The sequence below is a fragment of the Capricornis sumatraensis genome, chromosome 5, assembly GCF_032405125.1.
Source record: "Capricornis sumatraensis isolate serow.1 chromosome 5, serow.2, whole genome shotgun sequence".
In the NCBI taxonomy this organism is placed as follows: domain Eukaryota; kingdom Metazoa; phylum Chordata; class Mammalia; order Artiodactyla; family Bovidae; genus Capricornis; species Capricornis sumatraensis.
The window spans coordinates 116,846,587-116,873,348 of record NC_091073.1 but is presented as its reverse complement, the minus strand read 5'-3'; the positions used below and the strand labels follow the sequence as shown (position 1 = coordinate 116,873,348).

At 55.1% G+C, this 26,762-nt stretch overlaps 2 protein-coding genes across 4 annotated transcripts in view; both read right to left on the bottom strand.

Annotated features, from left to right (window-relative positions):
- The window catches only part of ZNF775 (zinc finger protein 775), a 34,421-nt gene extending 17,401 nt beyond the window's left edge, over positions 1–17,020 (bottom strand). The window contains exons 1-4 of the mRNA XM_068972691.1: positions 16,999–17,020; positions 15,537–15,609; positions 14,992–15,082; positions 7,583–7,654 (exon numbers count right to left, since the gene is read on the bottom strand). Of these exons, the coding sequence (XP_068828792.1) occupies positions 7,583–7,654; positions 14,992–14,995 (76 nt within the window). The 5' untranslated portion in view covers positions 14,996–15,082; positions 15,537–15,609; positions 16,999–17,020. The remainder of the gene's footprint in view (positions 1–7,582; positions 7,655–14,991; positions 15,083–15,536; positions 15,610–16,998) is intronic.
- A 4,019-nt stretch (positions 17,021–21,039) lies between these two features.
- REPIN1 (replication initiator 1) lies at positions 21,040–26,061 on the bottom strand. Of its 3 annotated transcripts, none has more exons than XM_068972821.1 (3): positions 25,974–26,061; positions 25,055–25,252; positions 21,040–23,785 (listed from the first exon to the last, which is right to left on the bottom strand). In XM_068972821.1, exons 2-3 carry the CDS (start codon positions 25,209–25,211, stop codon positions 22,092–22,094), a joined length of 1,851 nt encoding a protein of 616 aa, XP_068828922.1. In that variant the 5' UTR covers positions 25,212–25,252; positions 25,974–26,061; the 3' UTR covers positions 21,040–22,091. The 3 variants fall into 3 exon arrangements, with proteins under 3 accessions (XP_068828922.1, XP_068828924.1, XP_068828925.1); XM_068972823.1 differs by having other exon boundaries at positions 21,040–23,782; XM_068972824.1 differs by lacking the exons at positions 25,055–25,252; positions 25,974–26,061 and adding an exon at positions 24,102–24,123.
- Positions 26,062–26,762: the final 701 nt, after the last annotated feature.

The following is a 26,762-nucleotide window of genomic DNA, read 5'->3' as shown; positions in this document are numbered from 1 at the left end:
AGGAGATCAGTCCTGGGTGTTTATTGGCAGGACTGATACTAAAGCTGAAACTCCAATATTTTGGCCACCTCATGCGAATAGTTGACTCATTGGAAAAGACCCTGATGCTGGGAGGGATTGGGGGCAGGAGGAACAGGGGACGACCGAGGATGAGATGGCTGGATGGCATCACCGACTCGATGGACAAGAGTTTGGGTGAACTTCGGGAGTTGGTGATGGACAGGGAGGCCTGGCGTGCTGCATTTCATGGGGTCGCAAAGAGTCGGACATGACTGAGCGACTGAACTGAACTGAACCATTTCAATAGAGGTGGAAAAGGTGCACAATAAAATTCAACATCATTTCTGGAGGAAAAGGAGGAGGAGAGGAAGTTAGGAGGAGGAAGGGAGAGGGGGAAAAAGAAAAAAGAAAGGAAGAAGGCTCTTAGCAAGCTAGGAACTTCAGGAAATTTCCTGAAGTTGACAAAGGAGCTGCACTAGAAACTGTAGCAAATGTAATAACCAAAGGCAAAAAATTAGAAGCCTATTCCAGTTAGGAACAAGGAGAAAAAAGAAAGATATATATAAATATTGGAGATTAAGAGAAAACTGTCATTTGCTAATTATTATTAATCTATAACTATCATTTGCATGAGAATCCACTGATGAAGTTTGTATTAGAAATTAAAAGTTTCAACAAAACTACCAGCTTAAAAAAATTAAAATTCATAACTTTTTAAAATGGCAGTAAAATAACTGTAAGTATACCTAATATATAAGCAAAACATAAAACTATTATTTATTGAGTGAATTAAAAATGTAAATAAAAGAACAGGGACATCATATTTCTAGATAAGCTCTTCAATCCAAACCGACAAATTCACTATAATCTTAATTAAGTAATTTATAAAATTTACTGTGTAGTAAATCACCCACAAATTCTAAAAATGATCAAGGAAGAATTTGACTTATACAACACTAAAAGGTAAAATACTATCACCACACACCTGTTAGAATGGCTAAAATCCAAAACACCAACAACGCCAAATGCTAACAAGGTTGTGAAGCAACAGGAACTCTAATTCATTGCTCATAGGAATGCAAAATGGTACAGCCACTATGGAAGACAGTATTGTCAGTTTCTTACAAACCTAAATATACCCTTACAATACAATCCAGCAAATCATTCTCCTATATATTTACCCAAAGGAGTTGAAAACTTATGTCCACACAAAAAAACCTGCCCACAGATGTTTACAGCAGTTTTATTTGTAGCAGTCAAAACTCAGAAGCATCCGAGAGATGTCCTTCAGTGGGGGGATGGATAAACAGTGGTATACCATACAATGGGGTATTATTCAGCGATAGAAAGAAATGAGCTCTCCAGCCATGGAAAGACACGGAGGAAATGTAAATGCATATTACTAAGTGAAAGAAGCCGATCTGAAAAGGTACACTGGGTGATTCCAACTGTATGACATTCCGGAAGGGGCAAAACTATGAAGACAGCAAAAAGAAGATCAGTGGTTGCCAGGGGTTGAAGGGTCAGGGGGAAGGGATGAAGGAGGCAGAGCACAGAGGATTTTTAGGGCAGTGAAACTGCTCTGTATGATACTATAGTGGTGGGTATAGGACGTTAAGCGTTTGTCCACAGAATGCACAATGTAAAGAGTGAACCCTAAGGTAAAGTATGGACTTTATGTAATAAAAATGTATTAATAAAGGTTCATCAGTTGTAACGAATGCACCATCCTAATGCAAAATGTTGATAGTGGGAGGAAGTGGGGACTTCCCTGGCAGTCCAGGGGTTAGGACTTCACCTTCCAATGCAAGGGGTGCAAGTTTGATTCCTAGGGAGCTATGATCCCATATGCCTCACAGCCAAAACACCAAAACAGAAAACAGAAGCAATACTGTAACAAATTCAATAAAGACTTGAAATATGGCCCACATTAAAAAAAATCTTAAAAATTGTTTTAATAGGAGAAACTGGAGAGAGGGGGCATAGGGCACTCCTTGAACTTTCTGCATTTTTTCCTATAAACATAACACTACTCTAAAAAATAAAGTCCATTTTTTAAGTCTTGACAGATGCAGTTGTTATTGACATGGTTGCTCCATAGTGAGCCAGGTAAGGTGAGGCTGTGAGTGAGGGTCTTTCCCACCAAAAAAAAAAGCTAAAAACAATTATAAGTGTTGAATACACATAACCAGCAGATAGATCAAGAGAACAGAAATATTTGATAAGTGATACATGGTAGCATTATACACGGTAGCATTCCAAGTCAACAGTGAAAGGCTGGCCTATCCATCAGTTTAGGACTAACTAATTATTTGGGGGAAATATTCAAGTTAGATTTCTAGTTCATACAGTTTATAAAAATCAGTTCCAGATGGATTTAAGTGCTGGTTTAAAAGAGGCAAATATAAGTAGTAGAAGAATTAGGAGAATTTGTTTAGAATCCAGAAGTAATTGAAAATCTTCTTAAATAGGATGCAAACCATAAAAACTAAATTTAAAACACCTGTATAACAAAAGTCCCACATATGAGTAAAGTAGAAATGATTGTTTGGGGTGGCCTTTCCTAACAGAGCTTTCCACAAGAGTGAAAATGTTTTGTTGCATCCAAGCTGTCCACCACATGTGGCCTCTAGCCATGCATGGTTCCAGAGCACTTGAAATGTTGTGAGTACAACCCAGGACCTGAACTTATTTTCTTTCATTTAAATTACTTAAATTTAAATAACCACATGTGGCTATTGGCCACCTACTGGATAGTGCACGTCTAGGAGAACACATATATAGATATATAATAGACCAAGGGTTAATATTAATAGACCAAAGGGGTTTCCCTGATAGCTCAGTTGGTAAAGAATCTGCCTGCAACGCAAGAGACCCCAGTTTGATTACTGGCTTGGGAAGATCCCCTGGAGAAGGGCTAGGCTACCCACTCTAGTATTCTGGCCTGAAAAATTCCATAGACTGTATAGTCCATGGGGTCGCAAAGTGTTGGACACAACTGAGCGACTTTCACTTATATAAAGGACCTCTATAGACAGATGAAAAGAGGCTCACCATCACTAGTAATTAGCAAAGTGCCAAATAACAGTGTAGCATCTCTTCACCCATCACACCAGCAAATACTGAAGAAATTGATAATATCCTGACTTCATGATACACATGGAAACTACACAGGAGGATAAGCACAACATGGATATGCTGGGAGCATAAATGAATTCAGACTCTTTGAGGATAACTTGACAGTGCTTATTAAAATTATAAATGTGTTCTATCTTTCTGTCATGTAAGGATGTGAGAGTTGGACCATAAAGAAAGCTGAGCACTAAAGAATTGATGCTTTTGAACTGTGGTGTTGGAGAAGACTCTTGAGAGCCCTTGGACTGCAAGGAGATCCAACCCGTCAATACTAAAGAAAATCAACCCTGAATTTTCATTGGAAGGACTGGTGCTGAAGCTCCAATACTTTGGCCACCTGATGCCAAGAGCCGACTCATTGGAAAAGACCCTGATGCTGGGAAAAATCGAGGGCAGGAGAAGGGGATGACAGAAGATGAGATGGTTGGATGGCATCACTGACTAAATGGACGTGAATGTGAACAAACTCCAGGAGATGGTGAAAGACAGGGAAGCCTGGTGTGCTGCGGTCCATGGGGTCGCAAAGAGTCAGACATGACTGAGTGATACACTGACCGAGTGACTGAACAACAAGCCTTCACCTCTTCTGCCCAGCAGTTTCACTCTAGGTATTTATCCTAAGAAATACATGTGAGTCCAAAGAGGAATGTCCAAGCATATTCACTGAAATGCTATTTGTAATAAGCAAAAGGGAGGATAACAACCAGATTACCTATCAATAATAATCTAATCCAATGTTCACTCCCTTCATAATGTGGGGGAACTGTGCAGAGACTGAAAAGAGCTACACGTGCCAATGTGAGAAGATTTCCAAAAGATGTTCAGAGAGAAGTCTGCTCCAATCTATGGAAAACAAAGCCATGCCTCTCTGTGTATATTCACATGCTCAATCCGAGCCAGTTTACACCAAACCCAAGATTGTGGTCACCTGGCAGGCGGTATGGACCGCAGCAGGACTAGATGGACAGGCAAAGGGGACTTGCATGTTGTATGTGTTATCCAAATATTCTCATAAAAATTCAAACATTTTAGTTTGCAAATCTTCTAACTATCTTAGGAAACAAAGAGAAAACCTTCCCTTTAATCCAGTGGCCTTTAGTTCTGAGGCCAAAGAGCTCTGCTCCACTCGACAGCCTCACTGGCCCCACGAGAGCACAGAAACCAATGTGGTGACCTGGGGGTGGGGCGGGGGAGGGAAGTGGGGGTTCCCTTACAGAAAGCACCCGCAAGGGGCCAGCTCTCCTCCTGGCAAAGCAATGCCATGGCTCCTCCCCAGGTGCTGGTTGTGAGAAATCATTTTATCAGGAGTAGTAATTTGAAAATGAAAGCGGTGATCTAAATTGTGTACTGGCAGCAATCAAAAACGCATGTGTAATGAGTTTCATCAATTATAAAAACATTCCCTTGGAGGCACTGACTTGTTGGCCGGTGGATGTCTTTGACAGGCCCGGCTGTCCAGATGCTGGTTGGGTAGTGAATCCAAAATACAATCAGGTCAGAGGGGCACCGCTGTCCCCAAGTGACGAGGCATCCATGAATGACCCCACGTGTGCATGCTCAGCCGCTAAGTCGTGTCCAGCTCTTTGCAACCCTGAGGACTATAGCCCACCAGGCTCCTCTGTCCATCGGATTTCCCGGGCAAGAATACTGGAGTGGGTTGCCATTTCCTTCTCCAGGGGATCTTCCTGACCCAGGGATCGAACCCCCATCTCCTGTTTGGCAGGTGGATTCTTTACCACACCACATTGCCAGGGAAGCCCATGAATGCCCCCAGAACCCCACAAAAGCCACTGCCTTTCCCTAATTAAACCTGACCTAACATCTATCACGCTGGCTGATGCCTCGGAAGGCTCACCCTCCCAGCCAGACATATAGTGGAGCCTGAAAGCCCAGAGAATACCTGCATCCACTGCTCCAGGGCCCCGGAGGGTATACATGGCTGAGCTGTATGGGGAGGCCCTGAAGCCCGCAATGGCGGGTATGGACCCTTGACCTTCATGCTCTGGGACTTCAGTCATCGCGGGCACCTTCCCCTAGTGATCAGACACTGATACAGAGGGAAACAGGCCTCCGCCTGCCGGTTCCAAGGATACTGCTCCTCAAGTCAGCATAAAGAAGCATCATTTTTTAAACGTCTTCATGGTTCATGAGAAGCAGAGAGGAACAGAGGGCTGTTGCTTCACAGGTACAGGCTCTGACATTACGGGACACTTCAGGAAACAGACAGTGATGATGCTGCGCCTCTATGTGAATGTGCTTCATGCCACTGAACTGTACCCTTCAAAGTGGGCAAAGTGGTAGATTTCCTGTTTTGTATGTTTCACTACAGTTTTAAAAATACATTCAAATACAAATAAAAAAGTAAAGGGTACTTAAAAGAGGTAAAGTCTCAATTATGTGCAAACCTTCGGCCATCCAGAAGTCATTCCTTCAGCCCAGCCAGCAGGCATGGGAGCCTGGAAGGCTGCGGCCTGAGGGGTCCCCAGGCCCCAGGGTTTTCCCACCTCTTCCTGGTGGAGGAGCTGCCTTATGGACAGAGAAAGCCTGGTGGAGCTCACTGCTCGTGTCTGAATTAGGACCCCCCTTATGAGTTTATGTGGGCAAAAGGGCCCTGCAAGGACAGTTAGGGACTTTGGGGAAGGTCATGGACACACTGCTATGTTTAAAACAGCTAACCAACATGGACAGCACATGGAACTCTGCTCCATGTTTGCCAGCCTGGATGGGAGGGAGGTTTGGGGGAGAATGGATACATGTATCTGTATGGCTGAGTCTCTTCACTGTTCACCTGAACCTATCACAACATTGTTAATTGGCTATACCCCAATGCAAAATGTTTTTGGTGTTAAAAAATTAAAATTTTGGGGAAAAATGAGAGCCCTTCAGCTAAAACGTTTGGAACCATCTGCCCTAGGTTTTCCTATAACTACTATAATGTCAGCATCACACACACACACACACACACACACACACACACACACACACACACTCACACACACCCCACCCAAGTGCTCTCAGCATTCAAAGTGACAGCCTGGGCGGGTGGGGAGACTGGGAAGTGGGCGGCTCAGCTCACTGCCAGGCATCAGGACTCAGTCACAGAACAGAAGTGTCACAGAGCACACTGGCCCTCTGAGCCAGTGTTTTCTTTCCTTCTTACTCTGTTGCCTGATTTTTGTCTCACCTTAGGTCCACCGTAGTAACGGTCCTGGGGGCGGGGGGTGCTCTGGGGCCTTCGGGGCAACTCCCCTGGAGGGAACAGGAGGTAAAGAAACCTGGTCACTGTGCCCACAAGGGGCAGAGCGCCCAGGTCCCATGCCCCCTCAGGCTCAGAGCTCCCATCGGCCCGGCCGCACCTTCTGCAGGGCTGCTGCAGAGGCTGGGAGAGCGGGTCTCAGACCTGGGGCTTCTCCATCCTGGAAGCAGGAAGCGGGCAGCTGGAGAGGGGCCTCCAGAGGGCACTTCCCACGTTCAGTGGCGCCCGCCCCCTGCCCGGGAGACACCAGGACTAACTGCTGTGTTTCCCCCCCACCACCACCGGCTCTAAGTGCATCAGCTGAGACAGACCCAGGAAGCTTTCATGGACCGAACTAGAGATGCTCTCCTGATGGACAGACAGCAGGCTTGCTTGTTCCAACCACGTGTCCTCCCCAGAGCTCTGGCTTTCAGTACATGACCAGCAAGAACACGGTGTACTCCCTGATCTAGCACTAACGGGGTGTGTGTGTGGGTGTGTGTGTATGTGGGGGGTGTGTATATGTGGGGTGTGTATGTGGGGGGGTGTGTATATGTGGGGTGTGTGTGTATGTGGGGTGTGTGTGGGGGGCAGGGTGTGTGTATGTGGGGTGTGTGTATGTGGGGTATGTGTGTACGTGGGGGGGGTGTGTATTGGGGGTGTGTGTATGTGGGGGGGTGTGTATGTGGGGTGTGTGTATGTGGGGGGATGTATGTGGGGTGTATGTGGGGGGTGTGTATGTGGGGTGTGTGTGTATGTGGGGGGTGTGTGTATGTGGGGTGTGTGTATGTGGGGGGGTGTATTTGGGGGGGTGTATGTGGGGTGTGTGTATGTGGGGGGTGTGTGTATTGGGGGTGTATGTGGGGGGATGTGTATTGGGGGGTGTGTGTATGTGGGGGGTGTGTATTTGGGGTGTGTGTATGTGGGGGGGTGTATGTGGGGTGTGTGTGTATATGGGGGGTGTGTGTATGTGGGGTGTGTGTGTATGTGGGGGGGGATGTGTATGTGGGGGGTGTGTGTGTGGGTGTGTGTGTGCGCCCCTGCCTGACAAGCAGGGGCTGGGCTTGTCCAGCTCTTAGCCCCTATTCTGTGTTTGCTCCATCCTTCCCCAGACTGTGGGTCTACTGGCCATCAGCAAGCCCTGCTCAGCTGCAGAGGGATGGGGCTGGGGAGGAGGCAGCGGGGGGCTCCCACCTGCCCACCTGCTCTTACCTGTGCTGCCAGCCAGGCCCTTCTCCATCCCCGGAGGCCCGTCTGCATCAGCCTGGCTCCCCACCTGGCCGTCTGTGGATGGGGTGGAAGCAGAAGAGGGTTGGCCTGAGACAAATGGACAGATGGACCTCACACAGGGCGGTCCCACTTATTTTTTTAATTTGGCCACATCGCACAGCATGTGGGATCTTAATTCCCCAACCAGGGATGGAACCTGTGCTCCCTGCAGTGGAAGCATGGAGCCTTAGCCACTGGACCACCAGGGAAGTCCTCAGTCCCTCTCTTTCACGTCTCTCTACCTATGGCTTCCGATGAAATGTGCAAGAATTTTCAGAGCGCATATATACCTACTCAGCAGGTAAAATGTGTACAATTCCCACTTTCTAAAGAAAAAACTGAGCCCCCCAACATCCGCCCAGTCACGGAGGTGGCTGGATGGCACAGCTGGGCAGAGTCCTGGGGCTTCTGATGCCCACACTCAATACCTGCAGGGTGAGGTATGCAGGAGGCCACATGTGAGAACCAGGAAACTCAAATAAGTCTAGAGAACCCCCCTTCGTGGGCATGAGGACACCCTGGCAGGGGGGCAGAACTGTCCCCCCCAAAATCACCAGCCCCCTGTCCTTCAAAGCCCCCATCCATGTCCCAGTGAAAAACCCTTCTGGGGCCTTCCTGCCATCTCCCCCACCAGCAAGGGAACACACACATGGCCAACCTGGGTCCCAGTGGCCTGGTCCTTCACCCGCCACTCTGGGTTCATAGTGAGCATTAAGCTTGGGTCTTTGGAGCATCTCCCACCTGGCTCATCTGGTGCCTGGAACACAATCAGGAAGGGGTCCTGCTGCTCTGTCACCTCTGCCTGGGGTGCCCCCTTCCCAGGTCCCTGTGTGGCCACTGCCCCTTCCAGGCCTGAAGGTCACCTGCTCTGAGTGGTCTTCCCTGGAGACCCTGTGTACAATCACAACCCTGACTCCACCTCCCATTCCTCCCTGACACTTCGGCCATCCAGCAGGGTCTCCTTGTCTGCTTATCCCCGACATGTCCATGCTGGGGGCTGGCACCAGAGAGTCGTGTGTGGCACCAACAGGCTGCCAGCTGCGAGCACTCAGAGGTGCAGCAGCTGCCCCGTGGTGCTGTGGGCAGCCCCTCCTGAGGACACGGATCTCGTTTTCCATGCAAGTACCCCCCTTGGTCCCCCTGCATTCCCAATGGGCCCCAGCCTCTGCCCCATATACCTGGGCTCCCCCACCACTCAGGCACAGGGGCCCAGCCCCGCCTTGCTCTGCACCTCAGGCCCCAGACAGCCTCCCCACTTCCCTCTCCCAAGTCCCCTCCCCTCTCAGCAGCCACTCTGGGGCAGGGACCCAGGCTGGGAATCTGAGTGGGGGGTCAAGGGTGTCAGGGAAATACAAATCTGATAGAAAAGTCTGTCTCCCTGCTGAGAAAACGGAAAGAGACTCCCTCCCCTTTCTTTCCTTTTCTTTAGAAATCTTCTAACTGGAAGCCCTTTCTCTCCCCCTTCAATGTAAATGTAAATCTTTTGAAAAGTTCACTCAGTCTCTTGCCAGGACCCTTTCTCAAGGACTCGGGAGCCATCTCTTCGAAGCGCAAATATCAAGGGATCAGCAGCCAGTGTCCCCTCCCGTGGAAGGTGAGAGCCTAACTCAGCAGGGCCTGGCTCCAAGATGCAAACCTCCTCCCATCGTCACAGAGATCCTTCCTTTGCATGAAGGCAGTTAGCTCTCCTGGGTGGCCGCCAACTCCAGGTGAATGTAGGGCGAACTCTGTGTGACAAATGGTGCTATCAGGTCCCTTCACCCAGAACCGGTTATGCTTTCCCTCGAGAGCACATGCGTAGTGGGGTCGCATCTGCTGGGCTATAAGGTATCATGACATTTCTCTCTGTCTTTGCAGTCTTTTAGTGTGTCGCCTGTGATGTGCATGTTGCTGGCTTAATGCCTATCCAGTAATAAGACTATTTCTTTCTCTTCTATCTTGGTGCAGAGCTTTCCAGGGTAGGAAGGAGATTTTGTTTTTAATTCTATTTCTCGCACATGGGTCTGTTATGTACTCCTGCTGTGGGTTCTCAGAGATGCTGAAACCTGCCTGAGGTGCAGAAGAAAGAGGGCCTCAGGGCCCCTGACGGATGCTGGTGCACCTGCCTTAGCATCACCTCTTCCCTCCAGGTTACTCTACATCCCACAGCAGCTTCTCACCAACTGGAGATTCAACGTCTGCCCAAGGAGACTCAGAGGGCTGGTGAACAGGGAGGTCACCTCAACGCAGGGAATCTCAGATGGAGGGTGGAGGCTCAGGCCACAATTCAGGACAAGGACAGTGGGTGGGTCTTGGCTTCATTCATGAAACCCCTACACAACATAACTGAGGCCTCTCCAGCCAAATCAAATCTGTCCTGGTTGATCCGTTCTGTCTTAGGAGATATCCAGGAACTCAAAATCGTCTCAGATGGCAGAAGGGCTTCGATTCTTGGTGACCAGTTCATGGGGAGTCACCAAGCGGCTCATGGTCCAACAAAGACCAGAAGTGGAAATGGAAGGAAGGGACCCTCATTGGCCGAGGGGAGAAAGGGAGAAAGGACAGGGCAGGGCACAGGAGGAGAGGCACAGGGGACAGGAGCGGGGACAGGGGCTGTGTCTTAGGGGCCCACCTCCGCCTGTGTGCTTGGGGGGATTTGTCTGGAACCCAGGCCGACAGGAGTCCCACAGGCAAACCCTTGAGATGGCCAGACCTCGGAAGGACCCAGTGTGCAGCGGTATCTTTCCAGGATGGCCAGGCAATGGCACAGCCCGCCCTGCCACATGGCACTGGCTGCCCCTTCTCACCCACGAGCCACATCGCTCCGCTGGCTGGAGGGAGACACGCCCAGGGACCCAGCGAGCTGAACACCCCAGCCATGGGGGCACCAGTCCCCATCCACCAGCACCCCGACTCTGGCCTCTGATTACCACTCGACTCCCTGCCCGGCAGGTCCCGTGGGGGGCAGGACACCCACCAGGGCCAGGTCTAGGTTCAGGGCCCTGTCGCCTCCCCCTTCCCGGCCCTGGCTCCGGGTCAGGCCCCCGTGGGGACGAGAGCCCCGGGACGGGAAGGCCTCTCGGGCAGCTGCCATGACAACCCCCAGGCCACATGATGCAGGACTGTGGTCCACGGCAGGGGCTGCAGTCTGAGGGGGCAGGGGAGGTAACAGAGGAGTTTTGGGCTCAGTGGGAATTTGAGGAGGGGGAGGTGCTCAGTGTCCGGGGTTGGACAAAGCCCATGGGCCGGAAGGGGCAGTGCAGGGACACGTCCAGGCCACCCCGCCACGCCCTCCTGATCTCAGGGCCCTGGATCTTTCCCACCAGCCCAGGACAGCTCTCCTCACAGACTCAGGCCCCAGGTGAGGAAGAAGCAGATGGCACCTCGTGTGACCTTTGTCATCAGTGGAGCAGGACTGGCCACGTGCCCTCCACCGGGAACTGAGGCTTCCAGGGTGGCACAAACCCAAACTCCAGCCAAAGTCCAGCTCCCAGGCCGGCTCCTCTCCAGGGCCACATCCAGGTCTTCGTCCTCAGCCACTGCTGGCTTTGCCCAGACCCCTCCCCATGGGAAACTGTGGACAGGGGGCAGTCTTCTCAAGGTACCCTCCCCATCAAGCTGACTGCCCCTCTGCCCTCACACTAGCAGTCAAGACCCCCAGGGAGGAGCACAGGCCAGCGTTTAGCAGGGGATGGGCAAAGGCCCGTGGGCTCCAGCCAGCCTCCACCCTGACAGTGTGCTCTCAGAGTCCTCTGGGGACACACAGACCTGTCTGTCCTTACCTCATTCACTGGTGGGGGGGGTGGGGGGGGGCAGGCAGGGGGTGCTTCAGTGGACACCTCGGTACTGAGCTGGCTCTGGGAGGAAGAGGGGGTGGCCAGCCAAGACTCATCAGGGAGCGGAAGACGGACTGTGTACCAAGCACTCAGCAAGCATCGGCCGCTTCATCCTAAGGATACACAGCTCCAGCTCTGAGACATTGAGCAATTTGCTCAAGGTTACACAGCTAGGAAGGCTGCAGCCAGAACTGAACGAGCTGGGACGGGTCAGGTGGGTGGGCCCCCAGCCAGAGCGCCTTCTCCTGGACCACGCTGTCTCTAAGAGAAGGTGAGGGATGCACCAAGCTTTAAGCTACCAGGACCTCGTTCAGGAGTCTGGCCCCTGTACTCACATGTGGTTAAGTGTCTATAAATTAAGTTAAAAACTCAGTTTCTCAATCATGCTGGCCATGTTTCAAGTGCTCAACGCCCACATGTGGCTAGAGCTACCATAACATCCAGCGGAAGAAAAGATTTCCAAGTTCATAAAGTTCTGCTCGAGATATAAAGCTCCGGGGAGTGGGGGTGGGGGGGTCCCGCCTGCCTGGGCCTGAGATGGACAAGGCGCTCAGTTTATACTGAATGAGGGCATGAAATGGAAGGACTGACGAGGGGGGTCCCCTGCCCCCAGGGCTTCATCACAAACGACAGACACCTCAGGATGAGCTAACAATCTCCTCTGCCTGGAAGACGGAGTTCAGTTCACATCAATGGATGTTTCATTTAAGGTTTACAGTCACAGGTGGTTGCCAAGGGGGAGGGCATCGGGGGAGGGATGGATTGGGAGTTTTGGATTAGCAGAGGCAAACTATTATATAGAGGATGGATAAACAACAGGGTCCTCCTACAGAGCACCGGAAACTATATTCAATAACCTGTGATAAACCACAGTGGGAAATAGTAAAAAAAAGAATGTATATATATGCATGTATATATACATTCTTCTTTATTATGTTTATATATGTATAACTGAATCACTTTGCTGTCCAGCAGAAATTACATCATTGTGAGTCAACTATACTTCAATTTAAAAGATATTGATAAAATACAATCACAGGCATATGAGAAGAAACTGATCTGAACACTCAATGCACACAAACACATTCAGACATAATACTATCTCACATCCAACACAGCTGAGTGCACACAAGTTTAAAGATACAGAAATGCAAAGATACTCAGACGTACAAGAACGCTTGCAAAACTGCACATGCAAAGTACAGAGAAACTGAAATAGGAAGAAACCCATGGACACCCCTACAAATCCACAGAGATACAAGTGTGCCACTGTGAACCACATGAGCACTAGTCACTGCCCTTCCAGCAATGTGACTCCCGGCTGACACAAGTGTCCTTGGGACCTACGACCAGCCCTCCAGGTCCACTGCTCCAAGGAACGGAACTAGGGGGGCACCGAGGCCACAGGGAGCTGGGAAGCAATAGGCAACAGTCACCTGCTGGATCACCTGTGGGGTGAGCTGAGGGCAGGGGCGGCATGAGTCAGCACGGGGAGAAGCTGGAAGGGCGCAGAAAGCTCTAGAAAGAAGATGAGGCTGTGCCCAGCAGGCCAGGGCAGCCCGAGACTCAAGACCAGGCTGGAGGGGTCCGGCCAGGAGGCGACAGCAGGCCGCGCCCCCCTCCCCTGGGAAGCTGAACCTCCGACTCTGCCGCTTGCAGTCCGCTCCCAGAGCTGCCCCCTACTCAGGCCCACGCACGCTGGGACCCAGAATCAGGGGCCCTGAGTTCTAGCCCCGCTGCCCTGGGCAAATGACTGCTCCTCTCAGCCTGGGTTCTCAGTGGTGAAGGTGACGGAAAACGCCTGCTCTGGGGGTTTGCTGCCAACATCAGGTAGGGAAACATTCGACTTCCTAAAAGCCTGTAACCATCTTTTCTCTCCCATCACTGGGGCCTGAGAACAACCCACGCCCAAAGGTTCTGAGCCCTCTCCCCAGACACCCTCCCTACCGGCTCACTCTAAACTGGCCCTCTTTAAGCGGCTTCGGAGTCTCCAGAGGCCCCCGGAGCCCACACGGGAACCCCACGCTCTGCTCAGCAACGGGAGCTGGCCTCCCAGGGGAGCAGAACGTAGACTGCTTGCAGAGCCAGGCTCCACAGAGCAGCTCCAGGTCCCGTCTCTCTCAGGAGATGGAGGCTGAGCCGGAGGATGGTCTCCTCCCACCTGACTGGGGCAGGGCCTGAGCGCCAGCCACGGGGCTGGACTAAAGAGCCCTGGACGCTCTGCCGGCTCAGCTCAGGCGAGCCCCAGGACCTCACACCCCGATTTTACTGGGGGGAAAGGGGCTTGTCCAGCCTCTGTCTCCCAGGAGAGAGCCCCCAGGCTCTCTTCCAAAGCCGATCCCAGGCAGGCCACTCACACAGGAGGCCTGGTCCCAGGGCGTGGGCTCTGGCTAGCCCCTGGATAATCAGCACCCTTTCTGAACAGCCATCCCAGGACCCACCAGACCTCACACCTCCCTCTCCTCCAGAGTTTATGACCAAGGAGAACACGCAAACCAATCCCCAACAAGTGGCTTTTAAATGATATCTAAAAGGCAGGGCAACTGCCGTTCCCACTTTCTAGGGCCCGGTGCTGAGGACAGACAGGCAGGCCGAGGTCCTAGGCCAGCCCACGTGAGCATCACCTCCGCCCCGACATGCAGGCCCGCCTCCATCCCACGTGCCAGCATCTTTCTACCAGTCCCACAGCACCTCCCAAGCCCCTCCAGGGCCCCCACCCCATCTTTCTGTCTCATCGCCCTCCCTGTCCCACCCTCGTTCCTGGGGTCTATTCACCACTGGATCAGGTGTCCCCCTGCACGCCTACTGTTATGGCTTCTAAGTGCCGCCCCTTCCCCTCCTCCTACCCCAGCATCTTCAGGCCTCGGGCTCCCAGACACCGTGGTCCTCAGTCCCAGGAGAGGGGACGGAGGTGGGCAGCAAGGGGGCGGGGCAGGCCAGCACCCCCCAGAGAGACCAGGCGGTAGGAAGGAGGAGCCCAGGACCGGGAGGCCTGAGACCTGGGGACCCGGCTTGCTTCTGTTTAGCCAGGTGGCCCTGGACCAGCCAGTCTCCTTCCCTGGGCCTCACTGTCTCCACCTGCAAATGGAAATCAGGCTTGGTCCTCTGTGGAGAATGGTTCCACCAAGCAGTGCCCGCAAACATTGTGAAAGGACTCTTGGAAAGGTTCACGAGGTGCAAGAGGAGTTCTTTTCAAGTCGCTGCAAGGCCATCACCCCCTCCCTGCTCCTCAGCTGGACCTCAGAATGGTACCCCATGGCTGCCCTGACAGGAACAGTCCAATTTAGGGACTTCAGTCTCAACATTCCCTGGGAACCAGGTCCACGGCCGGCCAGGGCAGCTCCCCTATCCCATTACGCCCGCCCACTTCCCAGAGGTCCCGGGTCCCACACGAGTCCCCAAGGGACCACCTTCCGGGACTCCTGCCCCCCCGGCCCTGCCCAACATGCACACCTTTGCTGGGACTGTCCCACCCCCCGCCTCCCCGCCCCAGGCCTGCCCCCACCCATGGCATCCACATCGCCAGTCTTTGCTCACCCATCTCCCTTCAGAAGACAGAGCAGCACCATATTCTTCTGCCCCCAGTCCAAGACTCAAGCACCTGCCAGGGTTTGGGGACCCCAGTTACCTGACCGAAGACAAGGGATAAAACCAGCTGCTAACAGCACTCTGAACAGTTATCACATTTTAATTCATAAACACTTTTCCATCCCTCACTGTATTTACAGGAGCATGACAAGGATAAGGAGAGTTTCCCCCTTTTTGGATGAGTTAGAGCTCAGGTCTCCTTCTGCACAGCTTGTCTGCTACTTCCCTGCAGGCCACCCCCATCCCAGGAAACCTGAGATTCCACAGCTTACCCCTCACCAACGGGTAAGCTTGCACCAAGGGGTGCATAGACCAGCTCTACACTTTGCTCTAGGCATCCCTTGCCCCTCCAGTGGGGACTCTGCAGGCCTCTCAAAACTCTCACCCCCTTTCAATACTGCAGAGTGCAGCCCTCACAGTTCACAGGCCACTAAATCGTACTAGTGCTGTTTTAATACCTCCAACACCTGCAGTGGCTACAAGCTTCAGCTCACCTGGAAGCAGCACCCATATTACAGCTCACCTTGCTCTCCAATCCATCCGCCATCCAGACTCATAGCAAATTTCCTAAAATTACAATTTAAACATGATACTCCTTTGCTTAAAAACTTCAGGGAGTCCCCAGTACTTTCAGGTTATTCTACAAATTTTTTGGCAAGACCATTTAAAATCTGGCCTCTGAGCACCTCTCACTGCACCATCAACCTACCCCATTGTCCCCAAAAGGAGCTCCCTGACCTTGCTGTGTCTGGAACACCTGTCATCAGTCTTGGAATACCCCTGCCCAACTCTTCTCTGCCCAGACCAAACCAGGGATCACTTTCACCAGGATATCCGTGTGGATTCACCAGGCTCAGAGCAAGGACCTTCTCCATTTAACCTGTGCACCCACCCAACCCAGTACCATCCACACAGTACAATAATATAATCTGTCTCAACAGCATGACTGTAAACATCTTAACACAGGGAGCCTTTCTCTCCCCAACACCCAGTACAAGATCCAGCATGCTGTAAACCATTAATAAAAATGTTAACAAAGGAATATTTAAATAAAAGAAACGTAAGGCCAAAACAGATTAGAAGCACAGAATCAGGGAACCTTAGAGCCGAAAGGAGACTAATACCCTCTCACCTCTTCATTTTACAGATGAACCCTGGGACCCAAAATGGACACCTAATAGTGGAGTCTGGCCTCGGGGCTTTGGCCACACCCCATCCCAGGTCGGGAGGACCAAGCACGCACCAGGCTCCATCCTCCCAAAGGGCTGGAGCGGGACCGCATCTCCATATACTCCACCTTCAGGAGGGAAGAAACCCCCAGCGCCGACCCCCATCCCTCCTAAGATCTTGGCTTCTTGTGCCCATCTTCCTGGAATGGAGGTTTCGGGGAGACCCCTACACACACACACACCTCTTCGATTTCCGTGGTGCTTCCCTCTCATTGTTCTCTCCCCCAAGCTCAGGCCCACTCATTTAATCATTTATTAAGCACCTACTATGTGTCACTCTGCGGCGAGCACTGGGGTTCCCGCCCCTGCAGGAACTCGGTCTCTGGGGGAGGCTGGCATCACTCCCAAACATCGGGGCCCCTCTGGCAGAGGGCGCCCAGAGCCGGGCGGGCGAGGCCGAGGGGCAGTTCCCCCTACCCCAAGCTCACCTCCCCGCCTCTCCAGCTCTCACGCTCCCCCTTCCAGCTCTGCCCCGGCCTGCAGCCCCTCCCCACGCACGACCCGAGCCCCTTTTTCCCGGGGAGCTGTGTGGGTGTGGGGAAAGTTAGGGACTGAGAGCGCGAGGGGCGGGGGGCTCGGGGGACTCCGGAGGCCGCCCCCAGCCCGAGGCTGAGTGGAAACGGCGCGGGGGGAGCCGGGCGCTGGCTCGCGACACGGCCCGTCCCTCCGCACGCCCCTCCCCGCCCGGATTCAGAGGGACTCGGAGGGAGGGGACGGGAATAAATACCTTTGACTTTGTGGCTAAGGTTAACGGGAACTGCCACCCCGGGGCGACTTGGGCACTGCGCTCCCCGGGCCCCGCCAGTCCCGGGGCGGGTGGGGCGGGCCCGCGCCCCTGATTGGCTGGCGGGCCCGGTCTTCTCCGGGACTGCTCCGCCATCTGATTGGCTGAGCCTCTCAGATGACCAGTTTAGCCCTATCGGAGCAGCCTGCGGGGCGGCCCCTTTGTTCTCCAGAGCCAATGGCTGGGGCGGGCCGGCTGACCCCGCCTCCAGTGAAACCAGCTCCGGCCCAGCCGGACTTTAAAGCGCGGGACTCCGGGCGGGCGCGGGGCTCTGGTCTCCCGGTGGGGGAGGAGGGGTGGGGGCGACGCCGGGAGACTGGTGACCTGACGGTGTCGCAGCACCCGCTCCTCCCATCCGCCGAGCTCTCCCCTCCAGGTCCTTGCCCCGCAGACGCGCGCTCTGAAACCGATCCAGTCGCTGGGCCACTCTCGGTCCGACGCCAGCTGCGCTCCCGCACCGCCCTAGGTGCCGGGATCTGGAGGGAAAAAAAAAGACACACGGAGCCTGCTCCGACGCTCACACTCGAGTGTCCATGTATCATGGTGGTGGCACTTTGCACGACAGCACACCAGGTGTTAGAGTGAGATGTTCGCGTCTCGTGTGACCAGAGAGATATCGCCCTCCGCACCCGCGCGGCCCTAGACACGTCGTAGGCGCGTGATAAATGGCCCCGGGGTTTCCAGGAGAGACTTAGACTTCATTAAATCCAACCCCTCGCCCTGCAGTTGAGGAAACACTGACTTAACGTTCCTGGGTGGAGTGCGACTGCTGATTTAGAGGGAGCGTTCAGATGGCCAAGCAGGGTCTTAGTCCTTCAGAAGAGAGGATTTTCTCATCTACCCACCCTGATCGGAAGGCAATGCTCCTTCATAAAGTCAATAAAATTCCTCACTGCCAGCTCAAAGCGGGCCGGCCACCTAAGGCAACTCCCACGGGCACACTCTCTCCGGAACTGCTTAGAAACTGCCTCTGGGACATGAGGTTGATACGGAGAAAAACCGGCCTCACTCTGAGACTTCCTACAAACCTTACTGTTAAGCCGTTGGATCTTAACTCTAATCAGTCAGCAACAGTCTACTAAGCGTTTGCCCCGGGGCTCAGCTGTTGTTTAGCCTCATATCACAAGAGGAACCGGAAGCCCAAGATTCTATCTTTTGCCACAGTCTTAGAGTGCAGTTTTGTTCTGTTTTGTTTTAACAAAAGATATTTTCTGTCCCTGGACTTTGACTTATTCATCTGTAAGAGTTAATAATTTCCTAGTTACAGTCAGCTTTCCACATCTGCCAATTCCACATCCATGAATTCAACCAATAGCCCAATAAAAATATGCGACGGAAATAAAAGTTCCAAAAAAAGCAAAATTTGAATTTTCCCGGGCGCAGGCAACTAACTGTATATAGCATTTACATTAAGTATTATAAATAATCTAGAGATAATTTAAAGTATACAAGAGGACATGAGTGCGTAAGGTTATATGAAAATGCAATGCCATTTAAAGAAGGGACTCCAGCATCCAAAGATTTTGCTATCCAGAGGAGTCCTGGAAATAATCCCCTGAGGATCCTGAGAGACCCTGGGTTTTTGCAGGACCCTAATTGGTTCTACGGTCTACAGAAGCATTTGTAAAGTGTAAAACCCTACCCAGTGGCCAGATATCCCTAGGTTCAGTTCAGTTCAGTCGCTCAGTCATGACCAACTCTTTGAGAACCCATGGACTGCAGCATGCCAGGCCTCCCTATCCGTCACTAGGTTATCAATCCTTTAAAGAGTCTCCGTCATCTTATTTTCTAGAGTACCTAGGGGGATGTTCAACTAAGACTTATGGAATTCCTGGGTTATAGTTCTGCTCTTCCACTGGCTGTGAGTGGGAAAGTCATCTCTACTCTCTGGCCTGCTCCCTCTTTCAACAGAGTGAAAGACTTCCTCCAGATGGACATTTCATGACCAAGGCTGCTTCAAGGGTGGAAAACAATGAAGCACATCTGGGATCCTATTTCCCTTGATGGAAAACAAGAGGGAGGCTGCACATGCGTGTTTGTGAAGGCACAGAGAAAATGTCAGGAAGGCCACCCCCACACTCTTTACTGGATGCAGAGAGAAAAGCCACAAAGTGGGGGGAAAGGGGAGGGGGGCTGGAGTGGGGGAAAGTAAAGGATAACTTTCACCTTAAAAAACCTAAATATCTCTTCATTGTTAAATTTGATAATTTAATACTTTGTAATTGTAGAAGGAGGGGAAAAAAAAAAAACTGGACTCTTTAGAAGGGGAGGTCCTCTTAGCATGTTGACCCCTCCAGTGGGGCCATCCCTCACATGCCCTGCTGAGCAAGGACTCAGCTCCCACCAGGCCCCCTGAGGGACTCAGGAAGGAGCCATGGGCAAGTTCACTCTGTCCTTGCCCCCGTAAGGTCACTTCCGTGGCTTTCCCTGAACTTTGGTCCTCTGCTCACCCTCTGCCCCAAAGCAGTGGGCAGGCATGTTTCTAGGGGACCCACCACCAGGCATTTCCTATACAAGTAATGACTTCTCAGGAAGTCAGGAACCCTGATCACATTCCCTCTCCTTCATCCTTTTCCCCAGTCACCCCCTCCCAATCCTTGATGCCTGAAGACTGTTTCCTGCCATCATCCTCAGACATCTAACTACTCTCCTGATCACTTGAAAAAAAGCTCCCTTCCCTAGAAACTCTGCACTGCCCTGGCATGGCATGTGCATTCTCAGTCATGTGCCTGTTCAGTCACGAGAGCACTCCGCCGAGCCCAGCTCTTTGAAACCCCAGGGACTGTAGCCCACCAGGCTCCTCTGTCCATGGAATTCTCCAGGGAAGAAATACTGGAGTGGGTTGCCATTTCCTTCTCCAGGGGATCTTCCTGACTCGGGGATGGAATGTGCATCTCTTGCACCTTCTGCATTGGCAGGTAGATTCTTTACCTCTGGTACCCCCTAGGAAGCCCTGACCTCCCTTAAAAAGACATATTTAGGTGGGGCTTTCTTGAGACCATGTTCCTAGGCTCCGAGAGATCATTTGCCCTCAATGACACAGGTTTTGAAGTGGCCCCATCACCCCATAAACCTCTAAAAAACTTTGAAGCTGTCTGCTTCCATCCTACACATTTAGAACCCACCCCACCCCACATCCATCTCTCTCTATTCACAATCTGGGGATAGGAATAGGTCCTCCCAGACTTAGGCCTCTTAGGGGGTAAGATTGGGTCTTATTTTTGTAAACTCCCAGTTTCCACTGCATCAAGCACACCATAGACATTTAACACTTGTCTACACCAAAAGCAGCAGTGCTGCATTTGTCTAATAAACATGCAGTGGTGGTCAACAGCATGGTTTTCGGGTTGAACAGACCCGGGTTTGAACTGCTTCTGGTGATTAACGGTTATATGACCTTGAGCAAATGTTTTCATCTGGAAAGAAAAAAAAAAAAAAAGACAAAACAAGTACCTATTGAACTCCTAAGTTGTTAGATCATTTAGGTAAACTTCTTTGCAAGGTGCCAGTCATATAGACAAATGGTGGTTGCACCAGACCCTGTGTGAGGTGCTGGAAATCTATATAGAAACTAGTAAGACAGTCAGAAGAGCCTGTCAAAAACAGGCACTCAAATGCATGTGAAACAATCAGTGCAGCAAAGCATACACTGTAACAGACATGAGCACTGCAGCAGGCGAGCCAGGGAGGCCCAGCAGGACAGCAGCAAGTCAGACCTTCTCTCCCAAATGACTGACACTGAACGGGGCTGACCTGACCCCACACAAGACTGGACCCCTAGAGAAGAAACCTCACTTGCTTGCCTGACCCTAAATTGGGGCGGGGGTTACAGCCAGGGGTAGTAGAGAAGCTTGAATCCAGCCTTCACCCTTCCCAGCCCCCAGTGGTGTGGAACAGCCACCCCTCCCTCCCCAGGACAAAGGAACACTTACAGCCACCAGCTCTAAAACCAGATCTTTATTCTCTAGTTGGAAAAGGAGGGTTAAGTGGTTGTGTTTAGTTCCAGAGAACAAGGCCCAACAGTAGAAATTACAGGGAAGCAGACTTCATTCATTATAAGGAAGAATTTCTAACAATTAGAATTATTCTACAACAGAACCAGGGCCTCAGGAGATTCCCTGTCACCGAAGTGTTCAAGCAGAGGTTGGGGATCCACACGCTAGAATGCTGGAAGGGAAACTCACTCCCACTTCCCATCAGCTGGCCTTCTGTTAGCAATGGAGCAGTCCTCCCCACAATATGCTGAGCTCTGAAGGGAGTGAAGGCAGGCTGGGGTGTTCGGACAAAAGCCCTGACACAGGGCGGTGGACAGCCATGGGATTGCTCTAAGTGCTGGGAAGGTGGTTGGATGAAGGCAGTCGCAGCGTGGGAAGATGCTCTTGGGGGGGCGGGGGGGGGGGGCGGAACTGATCTTTCGGTAGAGGAAGGGGAGCCAGGGCACTAACAGTAGACGGGTCTCTCCAAATCTGGGTGCCTGTGCAGGGGCAGGAGCGAGGGGCCGGGCTGGGGCAGGATGGAGGAGCTCGGCTTTGCCTCCCAGGACTGGAAAAGGCCCAGGTGCTGCCCAACAAGGCCGGCAGGTTCTCCCAGGTGTGCCCAGCTGGTCCACTGATCTTCCCGGGCATTCATTCACTAAAGGCTGAACCACACCTACTTGCCAAAAAAAAAGAAAAAAAAAAAACCGAGCCGAAGGAACTCATAATTAAGAGACGGGACGTTAAGGCGTTAACACCAGAGGAGAGGGGTCCTCCTGTCCACTGGTGGCCCCTCCGGCCGGAGGGCTCTAAGGGGTGGGTGGAGCTGCTATTGCTACTTTTCCAGGGCAGAGGATAGTCGGACGAACCTTAGCAAACACGAGCGGGAGGCCGGGGTCCCTGCTCTGCAAGTGGACTCCCTGATTACTGCGGGGGACCTCCCTCCCTAACGGGGCCGGCTCACCCCACCTCGCCACCCCCTGCGCCGACAGCAGCAGCAGAGGGCACAGTGTGAACGACGCCCCGGCCCGCCCTCCCTCGGCCTCTGCCGCCCCGGCCCGCTCAGACGTCGTGCTTCTTCTGGTGGGCCAGGAGCTTCCCCTCGTCGTCAAAGGTCTGGCCACAGATGGCGCAGCAGAAGGCGCCGTCCCGGATGTGGCTCTTGCGGTGGGTGATGAGGTTGGACTTCTGGCTAAAGCTGCGGTCGCAGTCGGGGCAGGCGTAGGGGCGCTCGCCCGTGTGGATGCGCCGGTGGGACACCAGGTTGGACTTCTGGCTGAACGCCTTGCCGCACTCGGGGCAGACGTACGGCTTCTCGCCGGTGTGGATGCGCCGGTGCGCGGCCAGATAGGGCTTGTGGCGGAAGGCCTTTCCGCAGTCCGGGCACACGAAGGGCCTCTCCGGCGCGTGGTCGCGCCGGTGGGCGGCCAGGTGGCTCCCCTGGGAGAAGCGGCGCCCGCACTCCTCGCACGCGAAGGGCCGCTCGCCCGAGTGCACCCGGGAGTGGGCCACTAGGTGCGTCTTCTTGCCGAAGTGCTTGCCGCACTCGGCGCATGCGAAAGGGCGCTCGCCGCCGTGCTGCCGCTGGTGCGCGCGCAGGAAGCGCTCCAGCCGGAAGCCCCGCCCACAGTCGGCACAGGTGTGGAGGGAGGGCGGGGCCTCTGCCGCGGCGCCTGGCAGCCCGGGCCCAGCCGGGACCTCGGCGGGCTCTTGGGCCGGCTCCGGAGGGGGCTCCGGGGCGCGCTCCGGGGCGCTGGCGGGCGGCTGGGGCCCGCCCTGCGCGGACCCCTCGGAGCGCTTGTGGATCTTGCTGTGCGACAGCAGGTTGGGCTTGTGGCGGAAGCGGCGGCCACACTCGGTGCACGGGTACGGCTTCTCGCCCGTGTGGATGCGCCGGTGCGAGGTCAGGTAGGGCTTATTGGTGAAGCGCTTCCCGCACTCGGGGCACTGGTGCGGGCGCTCGCCCGTGTGCACGCGGCGGTGGGCGATCAGGTTGGGCTTGTGGCGGAAGCGCTTGCCGCAGCAGGCACACTGGAACGGGCGGTCGACGGCGTCCCCGCCCGGCCGGGGCGCGGTCACTGCCGGGCGCCCCCGGGGCCGCGGCCCCAGGGCCTTGGCCGCCGTCTCCTCCAGCGCCTCGGCCACGTGGACCCGCTTGTGCGTCACCAGCTGGTCCCACTGGGCGAAGCTGCGGCCACAGTTGCCGCAGATGAAGGGCCGGGCCTCGGGGGCCGGGGGGTGGCAGCGCCGCAAATGGGCCCGCAGCTGCTTTCTCCGCCAGAAGCGTCTCTCACAGGCGGGACAGGCGATGGGCCGCTTCGCCGCCGAGTGGGCCCGCAGGTGCAGAACCAGGGCCACCCAGCCTCGGAAGCTGTGCCCGCACAGGTGGCAGGCAAAGCCCAGGTCTGGGGTGGCGGCGGCATGGACCTGGCAGTGCAATGCCAAGAAAGGGGCGTGGCGGAAGCGGCGGCCGCACTCGGGACAGGGCCGGGGCAGGCGGGCCTGGCAGCGCCGGGCATGAAGCCAGAGGGCCACCCAGCCGGGGAAGTGCCTCCGACAGTGGGCACAGCGATGAGCCCGACCTAGGGGCTGGCCGCCCGACTGGGCCACGGCGGTGCTTCGCGACCTCAGCCCTTGGGGCTCCTTCTCCAGGGTCTGGGGCGACTCCTGGGAGGGCCCGGAAAGGAGTCGGGGCTGGACCGGGCCCATGGCCACGGGGCCCCTGCAGCGACGTTCCAGCATCGGTTCTTCCTCTGCTAAGGGTGGAAAGGCACAATCACGCTGGAGAACCACGCAACCTGCACCCCCCCTCAGCCCCTCCCAGCGGACCCAAGAGGAACCTGCCCCCTCCACTCCTCCAGCCCTGGAATTAGGACCACTAGACTACTCTTCTGCTTCCTCCTATTACCTTATTTCCATCTTGGGTTTCTAGAAAGCATTTGGATCTGTTAAGTCTTTATTGGCCCTGGAAACGACTAGAAGGAAGAACCCTGACCCTTCTTGGAATCCCCCTCCGGCATGGAGTAAACACGCCAGGGCTGGCTGCACAAAGATTGCTGCCTTGGGACTCACCAAAACACGCAGTCACCTCCCCCTTCAGCGCTTTATATGCTTTCCCGAGTGCTTCCCTCTCCTTGTTTCTATTTGCTCTTGTCACATCCGAGCTCCGCAGCAACTCAGTGAGGCTGGGCAAGAGATACGAACTCCCGGTCTGATGGATGAAGCCACTGTCAGGAACGACAGGGTGACGGGACTTGCCCCAGGGGCCACAGAGTAAACCTACAGCAGAACCCGGACGAGGGCTCCAATCTAACCCCGTCTTAGGGAAGGCACTTTGACCTCCCGAGCCTCAGCCTCCCACGGCCAGGAAAGCCAGTGAGAACGGCCCCTTCTCGGGAGCAGGAGAGAGCTCCGGATGCTACTGCCAGCCCAGCGCGATGCCAGGCCACTGCCTGCCCAGACTGTGCCCGCATTCTGCCCGCCTGCCCTCCTCCGCCCCCGCACGTGATCAGGACATTGCAGGAAGGAGAGCGCTCTTGAATCCAAAGAACGCCCACAGCTTGCTGCCCTCGGTTGTGAGCCTGCCTCGCTGTCTTCCCTCGGGGGAGTGGGATTACTGGGGCAAGGAAAGGGAAGGAGATTGTAATCTCTGTCCCTTGTCCCGGCCTGCCCCAGCCCCGCCAGGGGCTGCCCCATGGGCAGCTCTTCCAGAGAGGGGAGAACCCAGACTCCTGCAGGGGAGTCTCCTACACCCACTGCCAGATGGGGTGGTGATGAGACTCCTAAGGGACCTTCACTGCCTGCTCACAAGTTCCCCCGAAGTTCCCCCAAACCTGTAGTCCTCTCCAGGAGCACAGACATGACTCATTCCCAGCGGCCAGACTGAGCCCTGGGAAGACTCCCAGGATGTGATGAACGTGAAACTTCCCCCCTCCTCCCTCCAGCCCACCCCCCCACCCCCGCCGTAGTGGGGCACTGGGGCCACGAAATGGTGCAAGAATCCAACAAAGAAGGCCACACTCTACCCTGGAGGCTGTGGAGCTGGAGATGAGGCTTGGCCCAGCTCCTCCTGGGGCTGTTCCCGGGGATACTTCTGCGGCTGGAGCGCCTGCTTCGGCTCACACTCGGGTAGCCCCCGGATGTCAGCGAAAACTGCAGCAGTAAAGACACCCCTACCCCCATGGCAGAGCTCAGACCTCCGGTAGCAGAGAGGCCAGCCTTACCTGCGGGGAGGGGAGAAGACGCGTGCGTGAGGCTCAGCGCTCCCCGAGGGAAGTCATCTTTGTGTCCTCGGCAGCCACGGCCCCCTCCCCCACCCCAGCACCCCGCGGGGCAGAGTGACCTCAGTGGCCATCGGATTAATAACTGAACGTCCCCCCTACACCAAGGAAGCCCGGGGCTGCGTTGGAGGCTCACTTCCTCCCCTGGTAAGGTCACAGCACGAACTGTCCATGCTGATGGCCAAAGGCCCCCGGGCCGAGGGCAGGAACTCTGAAATCCCCGCTGGCTCCCCTTCCCCCACCCTCCTCCCGACAGGAATTCCAGGCCGGGTTCCCAGGGGGGCTGCCAGGCGCGCTCCTGTGACGAGGACTCGGGCAGAGTCCCCTGCCGCGTCCCAGGTGGCAGAGGGCCGTGCAGACCCCCACACCCCCCCTTTTTGTATTCGAGCGTGTGCTTTGCCCCCCTCCCCCCCCGTCCACGTTCGCGGACACACGGTTCCGCGCTCCCCGAAGGGGCCCCCCCTCTCCGGTCCCCACGCAGAGCGCGGCTCGCGGATCCTGCGCGCAGGTGCGCGGACTCGCCCCCCGACTCGGTCCAGCAGTGCACCCCCCCAACACAGCGCGCACCCGGTCACGCGCCCCGCAGGTAGGGCCCCCCCCCCTCGAACCACCACCACCACCACCACGGGCCCGCGTGGAACCCCGCGCCCTGCCCGGGACGAACCTCTCCACCGGGGAACGCGGAGGCGCGTCGCGCGTCCATGAGGCCCGAGAGCCGGCGCCGGCCGCGCTCGCCACCCCGCCGCGGCGACAGCAGCAGGTTCGGGTTCACCACCGCCAGGCCCGTGCCCAGCCCCCCCACCCCCGCCCGCCCCGCCGGTTCCCAGCGCCACGTGACTACAGGAGCTGCCGAGGGTCAGTCGCGGGCTCGGGCCGGCGGCCGAGGCCGGAGGGCGGGGCGGGCCGCGGGGCCGGCCGCGCGGGGCCCCTCTCCCGCCCCCAGCGCCCCCTCGCGGGCCGCGCGGGGGCCCGACTCCGTTGCTATGGCTACCACCGGCCGGATTTTTCCCGGACTGGCCCGGCTCAGGTTTCCCCGACCCTTTGTCCCTCCCGGCGAGCGCAGGTCCCTGGGCGACCGCATGGCCGGACCGCGGTCACTCGGCGAGACCCGACCTCGCTGGCCCGAGCCTTGGCGAGGGCGCTCCTCGACCCCCACCCACCCGGCCGTCCCCCTCCGCTTCTCCGGCCACCTGGACCTTTGGCCGCGCCGCAGAACGTGAATAGCGCAGCGGCTGAGCCCGGGCTGGGAGCACGGCTGACCCGAGAAAGTCGGCTTCTGGGTAGTTCAGAGCTGGAGAAAAGGAAAGGCCCGATGGGGTGAACTTTGAAAACGGGCTGCCCTCGCTTCCAGAAATCAGCCGAGCGCAGGCGCCCCGGCTTGCGTGCCTGGGGGACCCCGGGGCGCGGGCGGTCCTGGCACCTAGGGCGCTGCGCTTGGAAACGCACCGCATCC